At 41.8% G+C, this 23,359-nt stretch overlaps 1 protein-coding gene across 3 annotated transcripts in view; it reads right to left on the bottom strand.

Annotated features, from left to right (window-relative positions):
- LOC137378719 (cadherin-8-like) overlaps positions 1-23,359 on the bottom strand; it is a 194,578-nt gene that overhangs the window by 153,667 nt on the left and 17,552 nt on the right. For all 3 annotated transcript variants that reach the window (XM_068049077.1, XM_068049079.1, XM_068049078.1), the window contains exon 2: positions 16,091-16,587. In XM_068049077.1, the coding sequence (XP_067905178.1) occupies positions 16,091-16,342 (252 nt within the window). In that variant the 5' untranslated portion in view covers positions 16,343-16,587. The remainder of the gene's footprint in view (positions 1-16,090; positions 16,588-23,359) is intronic.

Genomic DNA, 23,359 nt, shown 5'->3' with positions numbered 1-23,359 from the left:
AACAACTATTAGCATTACCATTGTTGAATCAACATCCTGGGGGCTCGCCATTAACCAGAAACTTAACTAGATCACCACATAAATACAAGAGAAGGTTAGAGTCTGGGTGAGCATAATGCTCTGGTGGTGCAGGGGGTGAATGCTTAAGATGATGGATGGGATGCCATTAAAGCAGGCTGCTTAGTCCTGGATGGTGTCGAGCTTCTTGAGTGTAACTGGATCTGCATTCATCCAGGCAGGTGGAGCATTTTCCATCACGCTGCTGGCTTGTGCCTTGTAGGTAGTGTAAAGTCTTTGGGGAATCAAGAAACGTGCCACTCACCCAGACTCTAACCTTCTCTTGTATTTATATGGTGATCTAGTTAAGTTTCTGGTTAATGGCGAGCCCCCAGGATGTTGATTCAACAATAGTAATGCTAATAGTTGTTTGGTAGCACAGAACTTGAGGATTGCCAAAAATAGAGGCATGTTGTCGAAGCTTTTTGTCTTGTACTCATCAGGACATTCCGCAAGAATAACAATGAAAGGGAAAACAACAACTTTATACTGTATGAGAAGAGAGAACCAATCAGCACTCTCTTCTCATACAGTATAAAATTGTTTTCCCTTACATTGGTATTCTTATGGATTGTCCTGATGAGTACAAAATGAAAAGCTTCGACAACATGTCTCTATTTTCAGTGTGCTGAAAGCCACACTGGCCAAGAATGAGGCATAGGGAACATTAATTTTAAACTCTTATTGGACTGAAAACATGGCCACACCTGTATTCTAACAGGACAGTGGCTGGAAACATTTGAATTCTCAGAGACTGTTGCCTGGATAAGACAATGGAACTGCTCCCTGATTTAGTTAACCCAAATGGATTTTGATCACAAGACACTGATTGTGTGAATGTTAGCATTCCAGCCCCCCTACTGAGGATGTCTACTAAGATTGAAAGAATTCACAAAACCTTGCCGGGCAGGTTGTCCTGAAATAAAGAGCTAGTCACATGACTGGCCTGCTGGCCCAGGTTTGGTTTGAATTGTGTTCACAGAACAATTTGAAGTCCGATTGCAACTGAAATTGAAGAGAAAGCATCTCCCTTTCTCTCTCTCTCCCTCATGCAAAGACAGGGACTCATGGAAGAAACTAAGCCAAGACAGAAAACCATTGAAACAAGTTTGAAAGAGTGCACTGGACCCCAACGAGATGGCAAGATCAAACTGCAAACAAAGACTTTACATCAAACTCAAAAGACAATAAATGAACTCCAGCTACTGCTTCAAACCTTTCCCCTTGATTCTTTCTCCTTTTCTGTCTCTATCTGCGTGTGTGTTTAACGCATATGCATGCTAGTGTGGTTGTGTCATGTATTTTTTGTAGTTTTAACCGAATTAGAGTTTTAAGGTTAATAAACTTAAACCTTTCTTGTTCAAATCTACGAAAACCTGTTTGGTTAATTTCTTTGCCATTACAATTGGAGAGCAGTGAACAAGGGTTCACTGAGAGGAAGCTAAAAACACAGTGTTTTAAAAATTAAACCCTATTACGGTCAAACCAGGAAAAGGCTGAGAGGGAACCCCTAGACCCCTTTCTCACCTGGGCGTAACATCAGCAATAATGGTAATGCTCTTGGATGCCAAGAGGAGGTAGTTAAACTTTCTCTTATTGGAGATGGTCTTTGCCTAGCACTTGTGTGACATGACTGTTACTTGTCAAATTATCAGCCCAAGCCTAAATGTTGTCTAGGTTGCTACATGTGAACATGGGCTGCTTCATTATCTGAGGAATTGCAAATGGAACTGAACTCCATGCAAGAATCAGCGAACATCCCCACTTCTAACCTTATGATAGAGGAAAAGTATTAGCGAAGCAGCTGAAGATGGTTGGACCTTGGATACTGCTCTGAAGAACTCCAACAACCACAACTACCTTCCTCTGTGCCAAGTCTGACTCCAGTCAGTTTTCCCCCGATTTCCATTGAACTCAATTTTATTTGGGCTCCTTGATCCCATACTTAAGTCAAATGCTGCCTTGATGTTAAGGGCAGTCACTCTCACCTCACCTGCAACAGTAGTAGACTCGCCAACTTTCAGGGCATTTAAGTGGTCATTGGATAGACATATGGATGGAAATGGAATAGTGTAGGTCAGATGGTTTCACAGGTCGGCGCAACATCGAGGGCCGAAGGGCCTGTACTGCGCTGTAATGTTCTAATTCTAATTCACCTCTGGAATTTGCATATCCTTGCACCAAATTCTTCCATTTATGCCTCAGCTCAGGTGTGGAGACTGGTTCAGAAGGCTGTGGGTTTGAGTCCCATGCCTGGTTTTGAGCACCTAATTCAGGCTGACATAGCCTCAGGATATCCCAAAGCTCTTTACAGCCAATGAAGTACTTTTGAAGCACAGTCACTGTTGTAATGAAGGAAATGTGAGCAGAGTAAAATTCTAGAAACAGCAATGTGATCATGACCAAATAGTCTGTTTTAGTGATGGTGATTGAAGGATAAATATTGTTCAGTACACTGGGGAGAAACCCCCGTCTTCTTAAAAATGCTACCATAGGATTTTGTTATGACCACCTGAGAAGGCCTCAGTTTCAGGTCTCAATCTAAAGGTGCGCCCTCTACCAGTGCAGCAATCTCTCAGGGCTAGACTGGGCTGTAAGCCTAGATTTTGTGCTCAAGTCCCTGGAGTAGGAGTCGAACATGTAACCTTCTAACCTAGCAGCAAGAGCGCTGCCAACTGAGCCATGGCTGACATGGCATATTGTGCCCTTATATTCATCAGATTGAGGAGAATTTCATTCCTATCAGTTCAGACTAGATATGATCCCTGGGCACTTGGGAAAAGACTAGTGTCCCAATCCACTTTGTATTAAATAAAGACAGTGCCCTTTTGACATTTTTCTTTCCATCTGTTGAATTTCCTTTCCTCCTGATGAAATATTGCTGCTTAAAAAATCAATGCTGAATGCATCATTGGAAGAACTGGCAGCAAGGTGTTCGAGTGGGTGTGGGAGCTGAATCAACATCAATGGATGTGCAGTCATTAGCGTTCAGATGTCTTATTATTTCAACTGCATGTGTTAACTCAGTTCCCTTTCATCATTGGCACTTTTCAAATCACTTGCCACAATAGCATCATTCAGATTAAAGCGGATGGAAAGGTGACGACAAAGAGTTGAAGTCTACACCCCTTATTTAGGGAAGCTTATCCAGCTCTCTCACAGACCCCTAGGCAGGACGCAAGAAAACACCGAAAATAAAAGCAAAATACTGCTAATGCTGGAAATCTGAAATAAAAACAAGAAATGCTGGAAATACTCAGCAGGTCTGGCAGCATCTGTGGAGCGAGAAACAGAGTTAACGTTTCAGGTCACTGACCTGAAATGTTAACACTGCTTCTCTCTCCACAAATGTTGCCAGACCTGTTGAGTATTTCCAGCATTTCTTGTTTTTAATCACAAGAAAACACCTGTCTGGTGGCAGAGATGATCCATCTGTCACCTCCTGTCTCCAACTTCTATCCCTCTATCCTTTCTTGTGACTGTCATATTTTATCAACACTCGCAATAACATTGCATCTCTGAGCTTTTTTCTTTGTTCTGCTGTATTCTAAATACACTGTGTTCCTCCTTCCTACTTCCTCACTGTGTTAAAACAGAATCTCATTGTGCTGCCTCCTACTTAAATCTATTGACTGAAAGGAACCCAATAGCGTAACTCCTTACCTGCCTAATTCTTCCGTTCCTCCTGTGAGCATTAAATACTAGTTTTGGTGTCACTTTCCGTATTCTTTCCTTTCAACCTTGGTGCTGTCCCATACTTTAACCCTTTCACTGTGGTTTCGCAATTAGTACTAGCTTTCCCCCAGCTTGGGTAGTTCTAGAGCAGCCTTGCAGCTTCTCCAAAGTGTTGGCTCAGATAAAATTGACAGGAGCTATTCTGAAATATATAAGGTTCAATTCTCTCCTCCATCGCCACACCTGCCCCCTATCCACTCCCCAGCGATGGCCCAGAATTTGTTGGAGCGAGGTATCTCACAGCATGTCCTGTTAGACTTATTCACTTACCCTTAGCTCGAAAAATTTTGCCCTGAAACTTGCTGGAAGTGTGAGCTGTTAATGACATACCAAGGGCAATAGGGGCATCTGAGACCTTAGTGAGCGACGAGACCAAAAGCTATATCCGTAAACAATGAGATTTAAGGAGTAAGAAAGACACAGAGGAACCATAAGGAAGAAAATAGGGTGATATAGAGTCAAATCATTTGCAGAGAAATAAAGAGAGTGAGACATAAATTGAATAGAGCGAGGAAAAAGAGACAGAAAGGAAAATGGAATTAAATGAACAACATTTTAATTTTTTTTACTACCTATAGGAATTAGACTCCACAGTTTCAATTATTCCCTTTCTGTATGTCTTAGAAATTGAGCATAGATCCAAAAATAGCAGGTCTACACATAAGACAGGTAAGGGAGAATTGGCTTAAAATTAAGGCTACCTGCCAACAGGTCAAAGATGTGTTACAATGATGGGAGAGCCCAGCACATCAGTGCAAAAGACAAGGCTGAAGCATTTGCATCCATCTTCAGCCAGAAGTGCTGAGTGGATGATCCATCTCAGTCTTCTCCTGAGGTCCCCAGCATCACAAATGCCAGAATTCAGCCAATCCGATTCACTCCACGTGATATCAAGGAACAGCTAAAGGCACTGGATACTGCAAAGGCTATGGGTTCTGACAACATTCCGGCAATAGTACTGAAGACTTGTGCTCCAGAACTAGCTGCGCACCCAGCCAAGCTGTTCCATTACAGCTACAACACTGGCATCTTCCAGACACTGCACAAAGATGACAAATCCAACCCGGCCAATTACTGCCCTATCAGTCTACTCCTGATCATCAGCAAAGTTATCGAAGGTGTCGTCGACAGTGCTATCAAGCAGCACTTGCTCAGCAATAACCTGCTCAGTGACGCTTAGTTTGGGTCCTGGCAGAGCCACTCAGCTCCTGACCTTATTACAGCCTTGGTCCAAGCATGGACAAAAGAGCTGAATTCAAGATGTCAGGAATGACTGCCCTTGACATCAAGGCAGCATTTGACCAAGTGTGGCATCAAGGAGCCCTATCAAAACTGGAGTCAACGGAATCAGGGGGAAAACTCTCCACTGGTTGGAGTTATACCTAGCACAAAAAAAGATGGTTGTGCTTGTTGGAGGTCAATCATCTCAGTCCCAGAACATCACTGCAGGGGTTCCTTAGGGTAATATCCTCGGCCCAACCATCTTCAGCTGCTTCATCAATGACCTTCTCCCCATCATAAAGTCAGAAATCAGTATGTTCGCTGATGATTGCACAATGTTCAGCATCATTTGCAACTCCTCAGATACTGAAGCAGCCCACGTCCAGATGCAACAAGAGCTGGACAACATCCAGGCTTGGGCTGATAAGCGGAAAGTAACATTCACGCCACACATGTGCCAGGCAATGGCCATCTCAAGCAGGAGAAAATCCAACCATCTCCCCTTAACGTTCAATGGCATTACCATCGCTGAAGACCCCACTATTAACATCCTGGGGAGTTACCATTGACCAGAAACTGAACTGGACCAGCCACATAAATGGTGTGGCTACAAGAGCAGGTCAGAGGCTGGGAATTCTGCAGACAGTAACTCACCTCCTGTCTCCCCAATGCTTGTCCACCATCTACAAGTCACAAGTCTCCACTTGCCTGGATGCAGCTCCAACCACACCCAAGAAGCTTGACACCATCCAGGACAAATCAACCTGCTTGATTGGCACCCCATCCACAACCTTCAACATTCACTCCCTCCACCACCAACACACAGTAGCAGCAGTGTGTACCATCTACAGGATGCACTGCAGCAAAGCAATAAGGCTCCTTAGACAGCACCTTCCAAATCCGCGACCTCTACCACCAAGCAGGACAAGGGCAGCAAATGCATGGGAACACCACCACCTACAGGTTCCCCTCCAACCCACACACCATCCTGACTTGGAACTATATCACCGTTCCTTCAGTGTCGCTGGGTCAAAATCCTGGAACTCCCTTCTTAATAGCACTGTGGGTGTACCTGCACCCCAAGGACTGCAGTGGTTCAAGAAGACAGCTCACCACCACATTTTTAAGGGCAATTAGGGATGGGCAATAAATGCTGGCCTGGCCAGCGACACACACGTCACACGAACGAATAAAAAGAAATTATTTTTGAATAGTACCGATAGGTGACTGTCTTGTGCAGGTTGAAATCCTAATTTACTTCCTCTAAACAACAATGGAGAACAATGAACTTGACTTGAAGTATTTTGTAATTTTCTCAGTTGCAGGAGAAAATTTTACATTTTATGAGACAAAAGCATAGTTGCTGAAGGATCTGGGGGCTTCCAAGTTTCAGTGTAGTTGCACTGGCTCCTCCAACTGGGATTGGTCTAGTTAGCCCCTTTGAAAAACAATGAACTTTGAGCAGAATCCAAGGGAGTGCAAGGTAATGGACCGCTCAAATGAATGCCCAAACTTTCAGCCCCAAGAACATTAATCAGTGGCAAGCTTGATAGGCTTCTGCTGCCCGAGAAAGTTGACTTGATGGTCCACGGCCTTGTCTTGTCTTGCCTCATGCTTGACTCCTGAATCCAATCCCTGCTTCTTCACTACCAGCTCAATCTCACGCCCTCCCCCATTCCCTTGAATCTACCATCATTAGTCATTCTTTCACCCAGACCTTGTCCTGTGCAATGAATCCTTCTCCCTACCATTTTCCAAAGTCTCTTAAAGGTCTTTCTCATTTTCCACCTTTCCTCTCCCTACCCCACCAAAGTTATGACATTCCTTTTCTCACACTTGCTTGGTGTCTATTTCTTTGCTGAGTGATGTGATAGATTGCAATATATTGTCATTGGTAGTGATAAGGTGTGGACAAGCTTGGATTTTAGAAGTCTACATTATGAGAGGAGATAAAGGGAGATAAAGAATTTCAGAGTTGGGATATCCTAGGAAAGAATGAGAGACCAGAAAAGCAAGGAAAGACTTGTATTTCTGTAGCACCTTTCATGACCTCAGGATGTCCCAAAGTGCTTTAGAGTCATTGAAGTACTTTTGAAATCACTGTTGTAATGTAGGAAATGTGCCAATTTACACACAGCAAGCTCACACAGCAAGCAATGTTATAATGACCAGATGAGCAGTTTCAGTGAGGTTAGTTGAGGAATTGATATTAGTCAGGACACCAGGGAGATTCCCTTGCTCTTCAGAACAGCCTATGGAATCTCTTCCATCTGTCCACATCTCAGTTTTACATCTCATCTGAAAGATGGCACCTCTGACAGTGCAGCACTCCATCAATACTGCACAGGAATGTCAGATTAGATTTTTCTTTCTGGAGTGAGGCTTGAATCCAGGGCCTTCCAACTCAGAAGCAAGCGTGCTACCTACTGAACCATGACTGACACAGGAGATACAGAGGAAGAGCGTATGAGACTGCACAGAAGCCTAGAAGAAAAATAAAAGGTGATGTCTTATCAGAGGTATAAACCTCTAACAATAAATTTTAATCTGCCAGTCTATAAATAATCAAACCATTGCTTGTAAACAGTGCAATCACGACGTAGAAATCACTGCAGAAATACTCCAGAAAAAAGTGTTTTAATTTTGCCATAAGTAATTCGGATTCAAATTTTTTAAAAATTGTGTAAATCATTGGCACTGAGTGACTGATCAAAGCAAGCTCTGACAGACCAGAGAGTTAAGAAGTACCTGAGACTGCTACTTTATATGCACTTGTCAAAAAAAATTTTAGTTCAAAACTTAGCCTCTGAAAATTATTGTGAAAGGTTGGGCTCAGAGCAGTTTTATTTTCATCTTGCTTTACTGCAGACCTCTCAACAGCGACATTTGGAAAACTACAGAGGTCCTTCACGTAACACTGCTGAGTTCTGCTCACACACAAGGAAGATCAGGCCATATAGTATCACAAAATACAACGATCCTATCTGACTAATCTCCTCCTTGGAGAGACCCAATTGTGTCATGGAAAATATCACTTCAGTCACACATGAAGGAGATCGTCAATCAAGAAAAGGTCTATGTTTTTTTCTACATTACCACTCCCTGCTGCTTTTGCCTCCTTTGTGATGGTTAGGAATACCTTTATTGAAATAAAGCCTAGGCTGACCTGAGAATGTATGGCATCCTTCACTTAAAAACAGACTGCAGCCATTGATACAGGACAGTCGTGTCACAAAAATAGCAGGGAAGAAGAAACACAATGGCTGGAGTTATAAGATTAAACAGAAGGAGCACAGGTTTAAAATTGATAAGCTCACGAAGAGCTGGCTAGCCTAGAATGATCTCCTTTTCTTTCTTAAGACTGGGTTCGCTGAGCTCTATCAATGCCATTCATTTCCTCCTCAAGAGATATTCCTGTTCGTCTGCTCCCTGCAGAAAAGGTACCTGCATCTGCATTCCTGCAGACTCACAATCTTCAAATCTGCCTTTCCATTCTGTGAGGTGAAGGATAATAATTCTGCACCAGGGGCCGCCCTTTCTCCATTTGCAAGCGATAGGAACAGCAAAGCCAGAAGCCATCAATATAAGCTAGTCACCAAGAAATCAAATAGAGAATTCATGAGAAACATCTTTACCCAGAGAGTATTGAGATGTGGAACTTGCTTCCATAAAGAGTAGATGAGGCTAATAGTATAGATACATTCATGGGGAAGCTAGATAAACACGAGGGACAAAGGAATAGAAGGATATGTTGATGGGATGAGATGAAGTTGAATAGGAGGAGGCTCGAGTGGAGCATAAACGCCAGCATGGACTGGTTTGGCCGAATGGCCTGTTTCTGTACTGTATATACTAAGTAATGCTCTGCAAATAAAAATGTTTACATCAAATTTCTCCAACATCTAAATCTGACAGGCATCATACTGAAGGAGAAATTTCCTATTTTTCCTACTCCTTGCTACTGAAAGATATATTTGCCTTCTTGACTCAAACAGCCTGCCTATCAATAGTTGCTTTGTGCCTTTTTTTAATTGTTTCCTGTATTTGTAGTGGACAGAGATCCTTCCTGATGTGCCACACGATAATCTAGAATATGTATTGCCTTTCTCAATACACTGTAATTGGATAGGCAGCTGTGAAGACATATCTTGACCAATATGCTTTAGAATCAGAGGATGCCTTTTGTTCCCTCTTTGAGCTGTTGCATGTGTTACTGGAGGTATAATAACCCTGCCAAGTCAGATATTAGTTTGTACTTAACATCACTTAGAGCTCACTCTGCCTTCATCCATCATCGTAATCCCTCAGCAGTTACACAATAAAGTAATATTTCTCATTTGTCTCTTCAATATTCTATCCTCCTTTCCTGAAGGAGCTGAATTATGTTGGGGTATCATTCTCTTGTTATATCGCTCCACTCTCCATCACTTCACCCAATTCCCTGGTATTACCAAGTATTTACAGCAAAGAAACAGGCCATTCAGCCCAACAGGTGTTTCTGATCCACAGAGGCTCCTCCCATTCCTCTTCATCTAACCCCATCCTTTCTCCCTCACGTGCTTATCTAGCTTCCCCTTAATTGTGTCTATTCTATTTGCCTCAACTACTCTCTGAAGTAGCATGTTCCATATTCTCACCACTCTCTAGGTAAAAGAAGTTTATCCTTAATTCCCTATTGGGATTTATCACCCAACACTTTGCTGTTTCATTACAGTAGCTATACTGCTTCCTCAGCTGAAATTAACAACCAAATGAAACCTGGGACCTCCCTGGTCTACAGGCTCAGTTTGACACTAAGCAGTGCACCTGTCAACTGGGCATTTGGGGCATGGTTCTGAGATGGTGGCCCTTGATAAAAATGCTTTACGCCACAACATACAAACCTATTACTTCTGGGAAAATTGAAAAAAAAGCATCATTTGTATTACAAGTATGGGAATAAACTTTAAGGTGATAAGTTTTCATTCTCACATACACCTGGAAAATAAAATCAATATAGTGGGTGCTGTGATCAGCTCATTGGATGAAAACATTCTTTTATATCTCAACATGAATTACATTCATTATATGGTATGATAACACCATGAATGGAATTGACCCTCTCTAACTGTTGCCAGAAAGCTACTGTCCTCAGCCAGTTACATCAGTATTATGGCTTACTGATAGTGATAAAGGGCATTCATGTTTTATATTCACCAGCTGTCATTAAATTCAGCAACATACTAAACCAAAATATTTTCAATTGACTTAATTAATGTTCTCCGGAACTACCAAAATTGGCAGACTTGGTTTAACTTTCTGGTCAAGAGAAGGCACCGTCCTACAGTTCAATGTTCCATTTGTCCAGTGTTGGAGTGTCAGCCTAGATCATGTGCTTAGTTCCTACAGTTTCCACCCACAATCTTCCGATCTGGAGACAAGGACGCCACCAAACTGATAGTGATAGACAAGTTAATGCTGAATAATATCCCAACTTTAAAGTCATGACAACCCGTTAAAAAGTCTACAACTGGGAATACAAGAAAATTATAGTAATGGGTGGTAGCCGAGAGTCTCGATAAGCCCAACTGCGTTTGATAGATCAATGTCATATTTAGAGATACAGCACTGAAACAGGCCCTTCGGCCCACCGAGTCTGTGCCGACCATCAACCACCCATTTATACTAATCCTACACTAATTCCATGTTCCTACCACATCCCCACCTGTTCCTATATTTCCCTACCACCTACCTATACTAGGGGCAATTTATAATGGCCAATTTACCTATCAACCTGCAAGTCTTTGGCATGTGGGAGGAAACCGGAGCACCCGGAGGAAACCCACGCAGACACAATGAGAACTTGCAAACTCCACACAGGCAGTACCCAGAATTGAACCTGGGTCGCTGGAGCTGTGAGGCTGCGGTGCTAACCACTGCGCCACTGTGCCGCCCTAGTCATCGTCCTCTTATATCTCTCAATCCCTTCACACTCCAGATGCACATCGCTTAAACCCACTTATACTGTCCTGTCCATGCCAATGTTCAACCCTGGTAAGTTATTTTTGGGATGAGAGGGTTGTCCTATTGGGAAACATTGGATTGAATGGGCTTATATTCTCCGTAGTTCAGAAGAATGAGAGGTGATCTCATTGAAATGTACAGCAGGCTTGACAGGGTAGATGCTGAGGGGCTGTTTTCCCTGGCTGGAGACTCTAGATCTAGGGATCATAGTCTCAGGAATAGGGATTGGCCATTTAGGACTGAGATGAGGAGAAATGTCTTCACTCAGAGGGTTGTGATTCTTTGGAATTCTCTACCCTTGAGAGTTGTGGATGCTCAGTCGTTGAGTATATTGAAGACTGAGATTAATAGATTTTTGGTTCTGGGGAGTCAAGGGATAGAGAAGGAAAGTGGCATTACTCAGGAAAGCTCAGCCTTGATCTTATTGAATGGACGAACAGGTTTGAGGGGTCAGATGGCCTATTCCAACTCCTATTTCTTAGTTCTTACGTTCTTATTTCAGAGCTCAATTATTATTTGAGTGAAAGGTCCTGCCTGGCTTTCCATCATACTGCTAATTAACTTGGACATAATTACTTACCTTTCATGCTGTGCCAGATTTGCATCACTTGCCAGTGATAAGCTACTGAGATCGCTGTATGAAACAAATATGAGAACAATTCGACCAAACGCCAGGTCTTTAGAAATACTTTTACCTCTGTCACTAGGAGAACAGTACATCTTAAGAAATACAATGTTTGTATATTCTACAAGATGTACATTTTAGAATCGTAAGGAAATACAAACATGCAAATTAGGAGCAGGAGTAGGCCACTCGGCCCTTCGAGCCTGCTCTGCCATTCAATAAGTTCATGGCTGAACTGATTACTCCACATTTCCACCTACCCCCCGATAACCTTCCACCCCCTTGCTTATCAAGAATCTGCCTTAAAAATATTCAAAGACTCTGCTTCCACCGCCTTTTGAGGAAGAGAATTCCAAAGACACATGACCCTTTGAGAGAAAAATTTTTTCCTCGTCTCCAGCTTAAATGGGCAACCCCTTATCTTTAAACAGTGACCCCTAGTTCTAGATTGTCCCACATCCACCCTGTCAAGACCCCTCAAGATCTTATATGTTTCAATCAAGTCACCTCTTACTCTTTTAAATTCCAGCGGGTACAAGCCTAGCCTGTCCAATCGTTCCTCATAAGACAGCCCGCCCATTCCAGGTATTAGTCTAGTAAGCCTACTGCCTCCAACATATTTACATCCTTCTTAAAAAGGAGACCAGTACTCCATATGTGATCTTACCAATGCCCTATATAGCTGAAGCATAACCTCCCTACTTTTGTATTCAATTTCCCTCGCGATAAATGATAACATTCTATTAGCTTTCCTAATTACATGCTGTACCTGCATACTAACCTTTTGCAATTCATGCACTAGGACATCCAGATCCCTCTGCATCTCAGAGCTCTGCAATGTCTCACCATTTAGATAATATGCTTATTTTTTATTCTTCCTGCCAAAGTGGACAATTTCACACTTTTCCACATTATATTCCATTTTCCAGGTCTTTGCCCACTCACTTAACCCCCTTATGTCCTCTTCACAAGTTACTTTCCTACATATCTTTGTGTCATCAGCAAATTTAGCATCCATACCTTCGATCCCTTCATCTAAGTCATTGAGATAAATTGTAATAAGTTGAGGCCCCAGCACAGATCCCTGTGGTACACCACTCATTACATCTTGCCAACCAGAAAATGACCTATTTAATCCTACTGTCAGTTTCCTGTTAGCTAACAATCTTCTATCCATGCCAATATGTTACCCCCTACACCATGAGCTTTTATTTTCTGCAATAACCTTTAGTGTGGCACCTTATCAAATGCCTTGCGGAAATCTAAGTACAATATATCCACCAGTTCCACTTTATCCACAGCACATGTAACTCCCTCAAAGAACTCCAATAAATTGGTTAAACATGACTTCCCTTTCACAAAACCATGTTGACTCTACCTGATTACCTTGAATTTTTCTAAATGCTCTGCTACACCATCTTTAATAATAGCTTCTAACATTTCCCTAAGACAGATGTTGAGTTAACTGACCTGTAGTTTCCTGCTTTCTGTCTCTCTCCCTTTTTGAATAAAGGAGCTACATTCACTATTTTCCAATGTAAAGGAACCTTCCCCAAATCTAGGGAATTTTGTAAAATTAGAACTAATGCATCAACTATCTCACTAGCCACTTCTTTTAACACCCTACGATGAAGTCCATCAGGACCCGGGGACTTGTCAGCCTGCAGCTCCAACAATTTGTTCAGTACCACTTCCCCAGTGATTGTAATTTTCTTGAGTTCCTCCCTCCCTTCCATTTCCTGACTTACAGCTAATACTGGGATGTTACTTGTATCCACAGTAGTGAAGACCGATGCAAAATATCTGTTCAGTTCATCTGCCATCTCCTTATTATCCATTATTAATTTCCCAAACTCACTTTCTATAGGACCAGCACTCACGTTGTTAACTCTTTTCTTTTTTAAATATCTATAGAAACTCTTATTATCTGTCTTTATGTTTCTAGCTAACTTTCTCTCGTACTCCAATGTTACTGTCTTTATCAATCTTTTCGTCATTCTTTGCTGTTTTTTATATTCTGTCCAATCTTCTGACCTGCCTCCCATCTTTGCGCAATTATAGACTTTTTCTTTAAGTTTGATACTATCTTTAACTGTATTAGTAATCTGAAGAGACAAAGCAGCTGAACCCATCAATCTCACTCGACCCAGAGTCCATAAAGAAGGGTCACTGACCCGAAACGTTAACTCTGCTTCTCTTTCCACAGATGCTGCCAGACCTGCTGAGTGATTCCAGCATTTCTTGTTTTTGTTTCAGATTTCCAGCATCCGCAGTATTTTGCTTTTATCCATATATAATGTCATTTTTTATGATAGGCTGCTGAACTCAGTGCCAGTTTTACACCCGGACAGCCAGTTGAAAATCTGCCACAAAGTTCCTTCCTGTCATCCCGCTGAAGATAAAATCAAGCAGTACTGTTTGTCACTCTCAATCCTCTTTCTTGACAGATATATGGAAATTTATTGGCCATTCCTTCATTGTTGCTGTGTCTAACTCCCTACCTAACAGCACTGTGTATGTACCTACACCACATGGACTGCAGCAGTTCAAGAAGCTGGCTCACCACCAACCTGTCAGGGCAATTAATAATGGGCAACAAATGCTGACCTTTTCAGCGTTGTCCACATCCCAAGAATGAATAAAAAAGTTCATCCAGCTCCTTTTTAAAGGTGTCTGTTAACCGATTTTTTTTTCTGTGAATCTATTTGCTCCTTCTTGGAGGGACTAAATAAAAAGAGCTTCTGCTCCTCAGCCTTGCTTCTGGCGTGTGAATTATATACTGAAGTCCATTAATGCTATGCTGATTTTCTAAGTTAAAAAGCTTGTTTACTTCAATAACTTACTTTCATTGTTTGAAAAACATGTACCTCAGTTCTGATGCAAATGAAAATATGTTTCCTTGTTTGAGTTTTTGTTGATAATGTAGTTCACTCAAGACTGCAATAATTCTGGCCACTCTTTTCTTTCTCTAAGTGTGGATGATATAGAGAGTTGTACACACATGTAAAAATGTCTGTAGCAACAAACCATGCATTTAAAAAAATTATTGGCCCAAACGTAATGGAAAAATAACAGTGAATTCACAATGCAAAATGTTATTAATGTGCAAACCAGCCAACAAGTACAAGGGCAAAAGAGATGCTCGGTGAGCTGCAAATTGGGAGAACTTGCTGTCAATTTATGCTGTTCCTCCTTTTGCCCAAACAGCATCTCGCCCTCAACTGTCCCATTGTTATTAAGAACTTGATGAATTTGCATACTAAACTTGCTGCAGCAATTTGAACTGACGCTTTACAGCATATTTACCCTTTTAAAGATGTGGTAATTGTTAATACAATGCCAATCAAGCACTATGGCTGGAACTTTACAGTGGGCGGACAGAAGCCGGACTCCGAGGTAAATGTCTGTGACGATCCCGCTTCCGCCCAGCCTGGGGATCCGTCCCGTATTTTATGGGTCCCCAGGCTTTAATTGGCTCAAGATGGGACTTCCACCCTCTTGAGGGAGGAGGTCCCGCCTCAGTGAGCCACTGGGAGCGGTGGCCACTGCTGGGACTGCAGCCCAGCCGACATGATGGAACCAAGAGAATGGGTAAGTTTGGGCTGCCTCACCAGGGGGATCAGTCGTGCCCTGGTGAGGCTAGGGTGGTCGTTTGGGGAGAGGGGGTGTCTTGGATCCCGGGGGTGGGTTGGGAGGCGGGGACGACTGCCATGTCCCCCACCTCCCCTCCGGGACGTGGAATGGCCGGCAGCTCTCGCTGGGTGGCCTTTCACGTCCTCGGCACACCCACTTGCCACGGGTAAAATACCCAGAGGCGGGCAAGGGCCCTTAAGTAGCCCTCCCCTGCCCCCCCCCCGCCAGACCTCCTTAAACTTGTTCGGAGGTGGAATCAGGGCGTGTAGGCCTCCCAGAGCCTGCCACTCTATTTTACGCCACCCCCACGCCACCATCCGATCCGCTGGGGAGGCGTAAAATTCTGGCCTAAGGCCCTGTAAGGGAACAATTGAAACTGTTGAGTCTCATTCCTGCAAGTAATAAATTCTTCTTAGAGATTGAAAATAAATCCTTCTTTTTCTTTCTTTTCTGTTTTTTCACTCTTAATCCACTCTTCCTTTTCCTCTCTTTATTTCTCTTTCTATATCCGATTTGGCATCAATTCATTTCCTATTTCCTGTTCCATCATTCTGTTTCTTTCTCAATCCTTAAATCTTACAGGTTAAGGTGATAGATCGTTGTTCCTGTCATTCACTAAGGTCACACATGCCCCATTATCAACTCACACTTTCAGAAACATACAGGCCAAAACATTGTTGGAGCTCAAGGGTTAGGGAAAATGTCTGTCTAACGAGGAATGCCGCAAGTGCCTCATTCCAGCATGATTTGTGGCCATTATATTGCCCTGCAATTTCCTGTGCTTAGAGGTTCATTAAAATAATTTTATAAACATACCCGGCCAACAAGGATAGGTTCGGGACCAGAAAATTCTTCCAGCACAAACATCTGATTCCAGACCCAACCTCTCTTGGCACGATTGAGAGCTCCAGGGTCACCGTTCAGCCCATTGAGCGCTAAGACTGTTCCATCCTCTAAATTCTGCGGAGGCTCCAGTGGGATCGACTGCATGAAGGGAAGCACACTAATCCATGCCAGTACCAACTGAGTCCGTAAAGCCATCAGCACTGTTCCCAGTCTCTCAGGCATAATTCCGTTGACGACTTAGGAGGTTTTGAGGGGTGGGGGTGGTGTGTGACAAGAAACCGAAATGCTCCTCAGAAAGTATTCCTGATTACTGTGGTCCTTTGCAGTTGAAAGTTGCCCGGTTTGTCATGTGGTAAATCAGCCTTACTTGCACAGATCCTTTGCTGAGTTTATAGGATACTGAGTGTAAAGAATAGAGATGCCTTTAATCTATCTGAGTTCATGGCTTGCTCATTCATGAGAATTCCCTGGAAACATAATAAGAGAGAGTCATTAGTTTACTTCCTTGTCACAGTAGCATAACCTTTACCATTTGAACATTTTTAAGGAGCACTTAGATTCACAGAAGGAGGCCATTCAGCCTTTAGTGTCTGTGCCAGCTCTTTGAAAGAGCTTTCCAATTAGTGTCACCTTCACTGCTCTTTCTCCCAAAGCCCTGAAAATTTCTCCTTTTCAAGTATATATCTAATTTCCTTCTGAAACTTACAGATGAATCTGCTTCCATCACCCTTTCAGTCAGTGCATTCCAGATCAAAACAACTTTCTTCATGAAAAAAGATGTTTGAAAAATCTTTTTCTTCATTCATTTACAGACACACAAGTTACCTTATGGATAATCTGTAATCAAGGACAGTCCTAGCAACTACAGCTCAGTTAGTTTAACAGCCATGATCGGTAAGATTTTAGAAACAATAATTAGGGAAAATATCAACTGACATTTGGAGAGGTTTCAGTTAATTAAGGACAGCCAGCATGAATTTGTAAAAGGCAGATCACACTTGACTGATCTATTTGAATTTTGAATGATGACGGGAATGCAGTGGATGTTGTTTATATGAATTTTAAGAAAGCGTTTGATAAGGTACCACATAAAAGGCTGGTTAACAAAATTGAGGCTCATGGAATGGGAGGGTAAGTGTCCAACTGAATACAAAAATTGGCTGAAGGTCAGAAAACAGCGAGTCGTAGTAAATGGTTGATTTTCAAACTGGAGGATGGTAGACAGTGGTGTTCCCCAAGGGTCAGTGCTGGGACCACTGCTTTTTTTGCTATATATAAATGACTTGGATATTGGAATGCAGAGTAGAATCTCAAAATTTGCTAACACACCAGTGAAGATGATATGAACCGCCTGCAATAGGAGATAGATAGGCGTGCAGAATGGGTAGAGAGGTGGTAGATGGAATTTAATACTGACAAGTGTGAGGTGATGCATTTTGGCAGAAGGAATAGGGAGAGGAAATATATACTTAATGGCACAGTTCTGAAAAGTGTGCAGGAACAGAGGGATGTGGAGGTGCATGTGCATAGATCTTTGGATCTGGCTGGATATATTGAGAGTGTGGTTAATAAAGCATATGGGATCTTGGGTTTCATAAATAGAGGCATAGAGTACAAAAGCAGGGAAGTAATGCCGGACCTTTATAAAGCTCTGGTTAGGCCCCAAATGGAGTATTGCGTCCAGTTCTGGTTACCACACTTTAGGAAGGATGTGAGGGTCCATGAGAGGGTGCAGAGGAGATTTACCAGAATGGCTCCAGGGATGGGAGATTTTAGTTACAGTGTGAGGTTGGCAAGCTGGGTTTGTTCTCATTAAAACAAAGGAGATTGAGGGGAGATTTAATATAAGTGTACAAGATAATGAGAGGTTTAGATCAGTTAGACAGGGAAGAACTGTTCCATGAACAACTAGTACAAAGCCTAGGGGACACAGATTGAAAGTTTTGGGCAAAAGATGCAGGGGAAATATGAGGAAGCACTTTTTTACACAACATGTGGTAATGACCTGGAACTCGCTGCCCACAAGGGTGGTGGAAGCGAAGACGATCAACGACTTCAAGAGGACATTGGATGGCCACCTGAGAGAAACAGACTTGCAGGGCTATGGGGATCGACCTGGGGAGTGGGACTGAGAGCATAGCTCTGTGGAGAGCCGGCATGGACTCGATGGGCTGAATGGCCTTCTTCTGTGCCGTAAATGACTCTATAATGTGAAGATAATTACTTGCCGGTGATCATAATGAGCCTGATATATACCCTTTTTCCCGCCATCCATCTGGCACAGACATGGCCTGCTTCTGTGCTGTAAATTCTATGCGACACAAAATTGTTTTCCAAATAATAGTTTTAGAAAGACAGTGGCTTCAATAATTTGATTGATACTCATGCTGAACCATGATTCCACAGAATCGTGTCCAGGTGGCGATGTATTATAACATGAAGAAGTCAGTGAGTATCACCACCAAATCCTTTTTTTTTTTAATTTATGCATTCACAAGATGTGAGCATCACTGGCAAGGCTAGCATTTATTATCTAACCCTAACTGCCCTTGAGAACCTGGTAGTGAGTCACCTTAATTGACGACTGCAGTCGGTATGATGAAGGTTACTTTGGTACAACGGCATAGCTTGTTAGCCCACTTCAGAATCAATTACATTGCTGTTGGTCTGGAGTCACATATTAGCCAGGTAAGGAAGGCAGATTTCCTTCCCTAAAGGACATTAGTGAACCAGATGGGTTTTTACAACAATCCAGTCGTTACATGGTACCATTACAACTATCAGCATTTTTTTTAAATTACAAATTTATTTAGTTAATGGAATTTAAATTCCCAGCTGCCATGGTGGGATTTGAACTCGTGCACAAATCATTAGTCCAGTAACATAACCACTATTCCTGTACCCAATCTGGTTTCTCTCCAGATGTTGCAGAAGGGCATGTTTTTCAACATGAGAGAGGTCACTGGATGATGACCAAAAGTAGGGAAACTGGATGAATATTTCCCCTTCCTGATTTTTGCCCATTGTAACAAATTCCTACTTCTAGCCTGAGAGAGATCATTAATTCAGCACACAGTAAGAATTAAACCTGGAATCTTTTCTTGGTCTGTATGACTCAGTACTACATTCACTCATGCATCTACCCATTGAGGCATCAAATGAACAAGCCCACAATTTATTGAAGTAAGTCAACACTTCTAATTTGGTTCTGAAATGTGTTACCAAAACAATTTGACACTGAGCCATCTAAGGAAATATTAGGACAAGCAACTAAAAGTTTGGTCAATTTTGGTCTATGTAAGAAGCATCTTAAAGGAAAAGAGAGATATAGAGAGGTAGAGAAGTTTAAGGAGGGGATTACAGAACTTAGGGCTGAGGCAGCTGAAGGCACAGCCACCAATGTTGAAGCGCTGAAAATCAGGGATGTGCAAAAGGCCAAAATTGGAGGAGTGCAGAGATCTCGCAGGGCTGTAGGGCTGGGGGAGGTTACAGAGCTAGAGAGGAACGAGGCCATGGAGGGATTTGAAAACATGAAGGTGAGAATTTTGTCAGGTAAGGCCCCCCCCCCACCACCTGCCAAGAATGAGGAAAATTAATTTCACCACATGAACATTGATTTTAAACTGCTGATGGTGAAGAAAGAACTTGCTTTAAAAAAATAATTGGAAACTTTTGCTGGAGAGGGACATTAGCATATCAACAGACAAGTACTTCAAAGGACAAAGGAGCTAGTCCCTGCTCCAATTTAATCCACAATGGACTTTTGATTACCAGATGTTGAAGCATTCCAGGTTAATTATTAAAATGGTCAAAGACACAAACAAATGTGGTCGAACAAGTTTGGTCACATGACTGACTGTTGGAGTTTTTTGAATATCAGCTTCCAACAAGGATTTTGAACTCAGAAGGCTGTTAGCTCCTGTACTGAGAACACCTCTCCCCTGTCTGCTCTCATCTCACTCTCACCAGCTTCAGAAACCATTGAAGACATATGAACCCCAAGAGAGAAAAGTATCCTACAATGAACCAGATTTAAGAAGAATAGTGGGTCCCAACAAAAAGCAAGACTACCTACAATCAAGGACCCGACAGCGAGCTCAAAACACAGTAAACAAAATTCCTTCCTCAGAGATTGCCTTTATTATTTTTATTTTATTTTTCTTCTCTTTTCTGTCTCTATTTGCATGTGTGTATCGCGTGTGCATGCTAGCATGGGCACGGCATGTATCCATAGGCGTTATCTGAATTAGAGTTTAAGTTTAAGGTTTAATAAATTTCACTTTTCTTCTTAAACCTAAAGAAAACCTGGTGTGCTCATTTCTTTGCCTTATAATTGGAAAGCTGTGAACAAGCATTCACAAAGGGGGAGCTAAAAACAGTGTGTTTAAAAATAAAACCCTGTTACAATTAGACCAGGTGAAGACAGTAAAAGACCCCTAGACATCTTTCTCACCTGGTCATAACAATTTGAAAAGTCAAGCTGTTGCCAGACTGTAAAACATCAACTTTCCTCAAGTTCACTGGTGCTCGAGATATGGTCTGTTAATGTAACCTTTCTATAAAATTCAGATCTTTGCAAACAACTCCTCAGCACATAAAGTGATTAAATGTATGCTTTCATTCAAAGGATTAAGAAATCCTCCTTCATTCCAAGGGTATAGACAATCAATTCTCATCCCACACACTACATTCAGGTTAGATACTTAATTTCTTTCCAACAGAGTAGCATTGATTTCAAAACTTAGTCTCCAGCTGTAAGACCTTAACAGTTATCAGAAACTTCTGTGCAAAAGTATATGAGCAGTAATATTTAGTTGGAATATGAGGAGTTTCATGTCAACAAGTAGCAGGACCTGAAAAGTTTCCAAAAGATAATGGGGTAGAGTTTCTGCTTGAAATTGTGTGGGTTAGATCACAAATTGCATGTATGAAACATATAAAATTCTTAAGGGTAGATGGTTAGAAGATGTTTCTCTGGTTGGTCAATCTTGAACATGGGTTATCATCTCGAAATAAGGGGTCAGCCATTTAAGATTAAAATTCCCCCTAAAATTCATTTGTATAATTACAAGTGTAAAATCTTCCATGAACCAACACATTCGGGTAGCATATTGGAACATAATATTTCTTCTTTTCCTCTCCATTAAAAAGTATTCTTTAATGTATTTAAGAGCAGTAACGTGGTGCAGTTTTATTAATACAGCTGAAAATGGTTTATCACCAAACATAAGCATTTTTAATAAAGGTATCCACTAGTCCATCTGTGAGTAACCGGATAGAAATCATTGAAAATGGCAAACAAAACTATATGAGCATTTTAATCATTCCTGTTACAACCAGGTGAGAAAGGGGTCCAGGGATTCCCACTTAACCTTTGCCTGGTTTAACCGTAACAGGTTTTAATTGTTAAAAACACTTTTTAGCTCCCCCTCAGCGAATCCTTGTTCACATCTTTCCAATTGTAAGGCAAAGAAATCAATCAGATAGGTTTTCTTGGATTTAAACAAGAAAGGTAAAAGTTTATTAACCTTAAACTCTAATTCAGTCAATGACTACGAATACACAACGATAGCAGGGTTTCTATTTATGGTCCTATGAGTTCAATGTGGACTCTTTGGTTGCCGGTAAATCTTGCCGTTTTGCTGGGGCCCAGTGCACGCTTTAAAACTTGTTTCGATGTAGGAGTCTTTACTCTCTTGAGGTTTAAATGACTTCAGTGGCTCCAGAAATTAATGAGAGAAAGAGAGCCAGACAGGAGAGAGGCACTCTTCCAAGTTCAGATGCAATCTGCAGTCTGACCCAAGCTATCCCGTGAATAGTTCAAAACCAGACCTGGGCCAGCTGGTTAGTCATGTGACTTGCTTTTTTAACAAACTCCTGAGTTTGTGGATTCCAAAGCTCTCGGTTGGGGGTGGGGGGGTGGTTCTGTGCTGTCTCTTACATTGACAAGATGTGGATCACCATTGCCCAGCCCAATCTCTGTTAAAAATCAGTGAGCAGTTCCCATTATCTTTTCAAGCACTGTCTCTTAGTATGCAAATGCTTTCCAGCCACTGCTGATCTCTTTAAACAAGTCATCTCTTCACTCCAGCGACAGTTTAAAATTGATGTTCATCTGACGATATTAATATGCCTCATTCTTGGCAGGTGGGGATCTTCATGACAAGTTTCACTGGTACACATAAGTCACTTTCTGAGTAAAGCAAATATTTTTTGATATGAAAAATGTTTAAAACGTGCTGACTCGTGCCCAAGTGCCCAAGAAAATTAGCACAATATTGAAGACTTTTCCCGACTCAGCGCAAAGAGTGGAATCACGGAATTTTGACCTGGGATGATGGCCAGTTTTGTGCATGGCACCTGATCCGGGCAAATTGAATCTTGAAGCAACATAAAATATCGCAGAAAATGTTAGCGTAAGTGTTTTCGGCTGTAACTCAGTTACTTTTAATAATTCCACAATCTTTTGCGCTGGTTCTGCCGATTCTATAGGGATTGTGCTGAAGTAAAGTGAGTGGAAACTTTGATAGAATTTTTCTACACTGAAAAGCAAAGGTGAAATGAAGTGGAGCTCTTTAGGCGCACAAGGAGAGAGTCATTATAGATATTAGATAATTCATACAGTAAATCCAGAACATTATCTCATGCCAGTGATAGTCTGACAAGAAGACACAGGTGAATTTAAGATTTGTCATACAAAGAATGATCAACACTTTGAATAGATATCAACTTCCAAGGAGAGTTGAGTATATTCAAGGCCAAAATCCATGGATTTGTATTCTAAGGAAATTAAGGGATATGGGGGTCAGGCACAAAGTGGAGTTGAGGTCGAAGATCAGTCATGATTTTATTGTAAGGCGGAGCAGGTTTGAGGAACCATATGGCCAACTCCTACTATTTCTTATGTTATTATGTTCTAAATGAAGAGGAGGCAAAAACCTTTGATAATTAAGAGACAGTTGAATGTCTGTAGAATTTTCTTTCTAGAACTATGATGAGCTGAATGGTCTTTCCTGTCTGTACTTATCCAGTGACTTTATGATTATGCAGTGCCTACTGGTCAACTCTGCAGCCTGTACCACAATATTGTAATCTTATTGATGCATCATAGCCATTAAAATGAAACTTGTTATCTGACATTACAATCTGTCTTCTTGATATTTCTGTAGTAGGTTTATGTGGCAATAATTTTGGGAGAGAATGGAAGAGTCCATTATAATCCAAGTTCTTGATTAATGT

This window comes from Heterodontus francisci, chromosome 17, assembly GCF_036365525.1.
Source record: "Heterodontus francisci isolate sHetFra1 chromosome 17, sHetFra1.hap1, whole genome shotgun sequence".
Lineage (NCBI taxonomy): Eukaryota > Metazoa > Chordata > Chondrichthyes > Heterodontiformes > Heterodontidae > Heterodontus > Heterodontus francisci.
The sequence above is the reverse complement of the archived record's forward strand: the minus strand, read 5'-3'. Positions and strand labels throughout refer to the sequence as shown.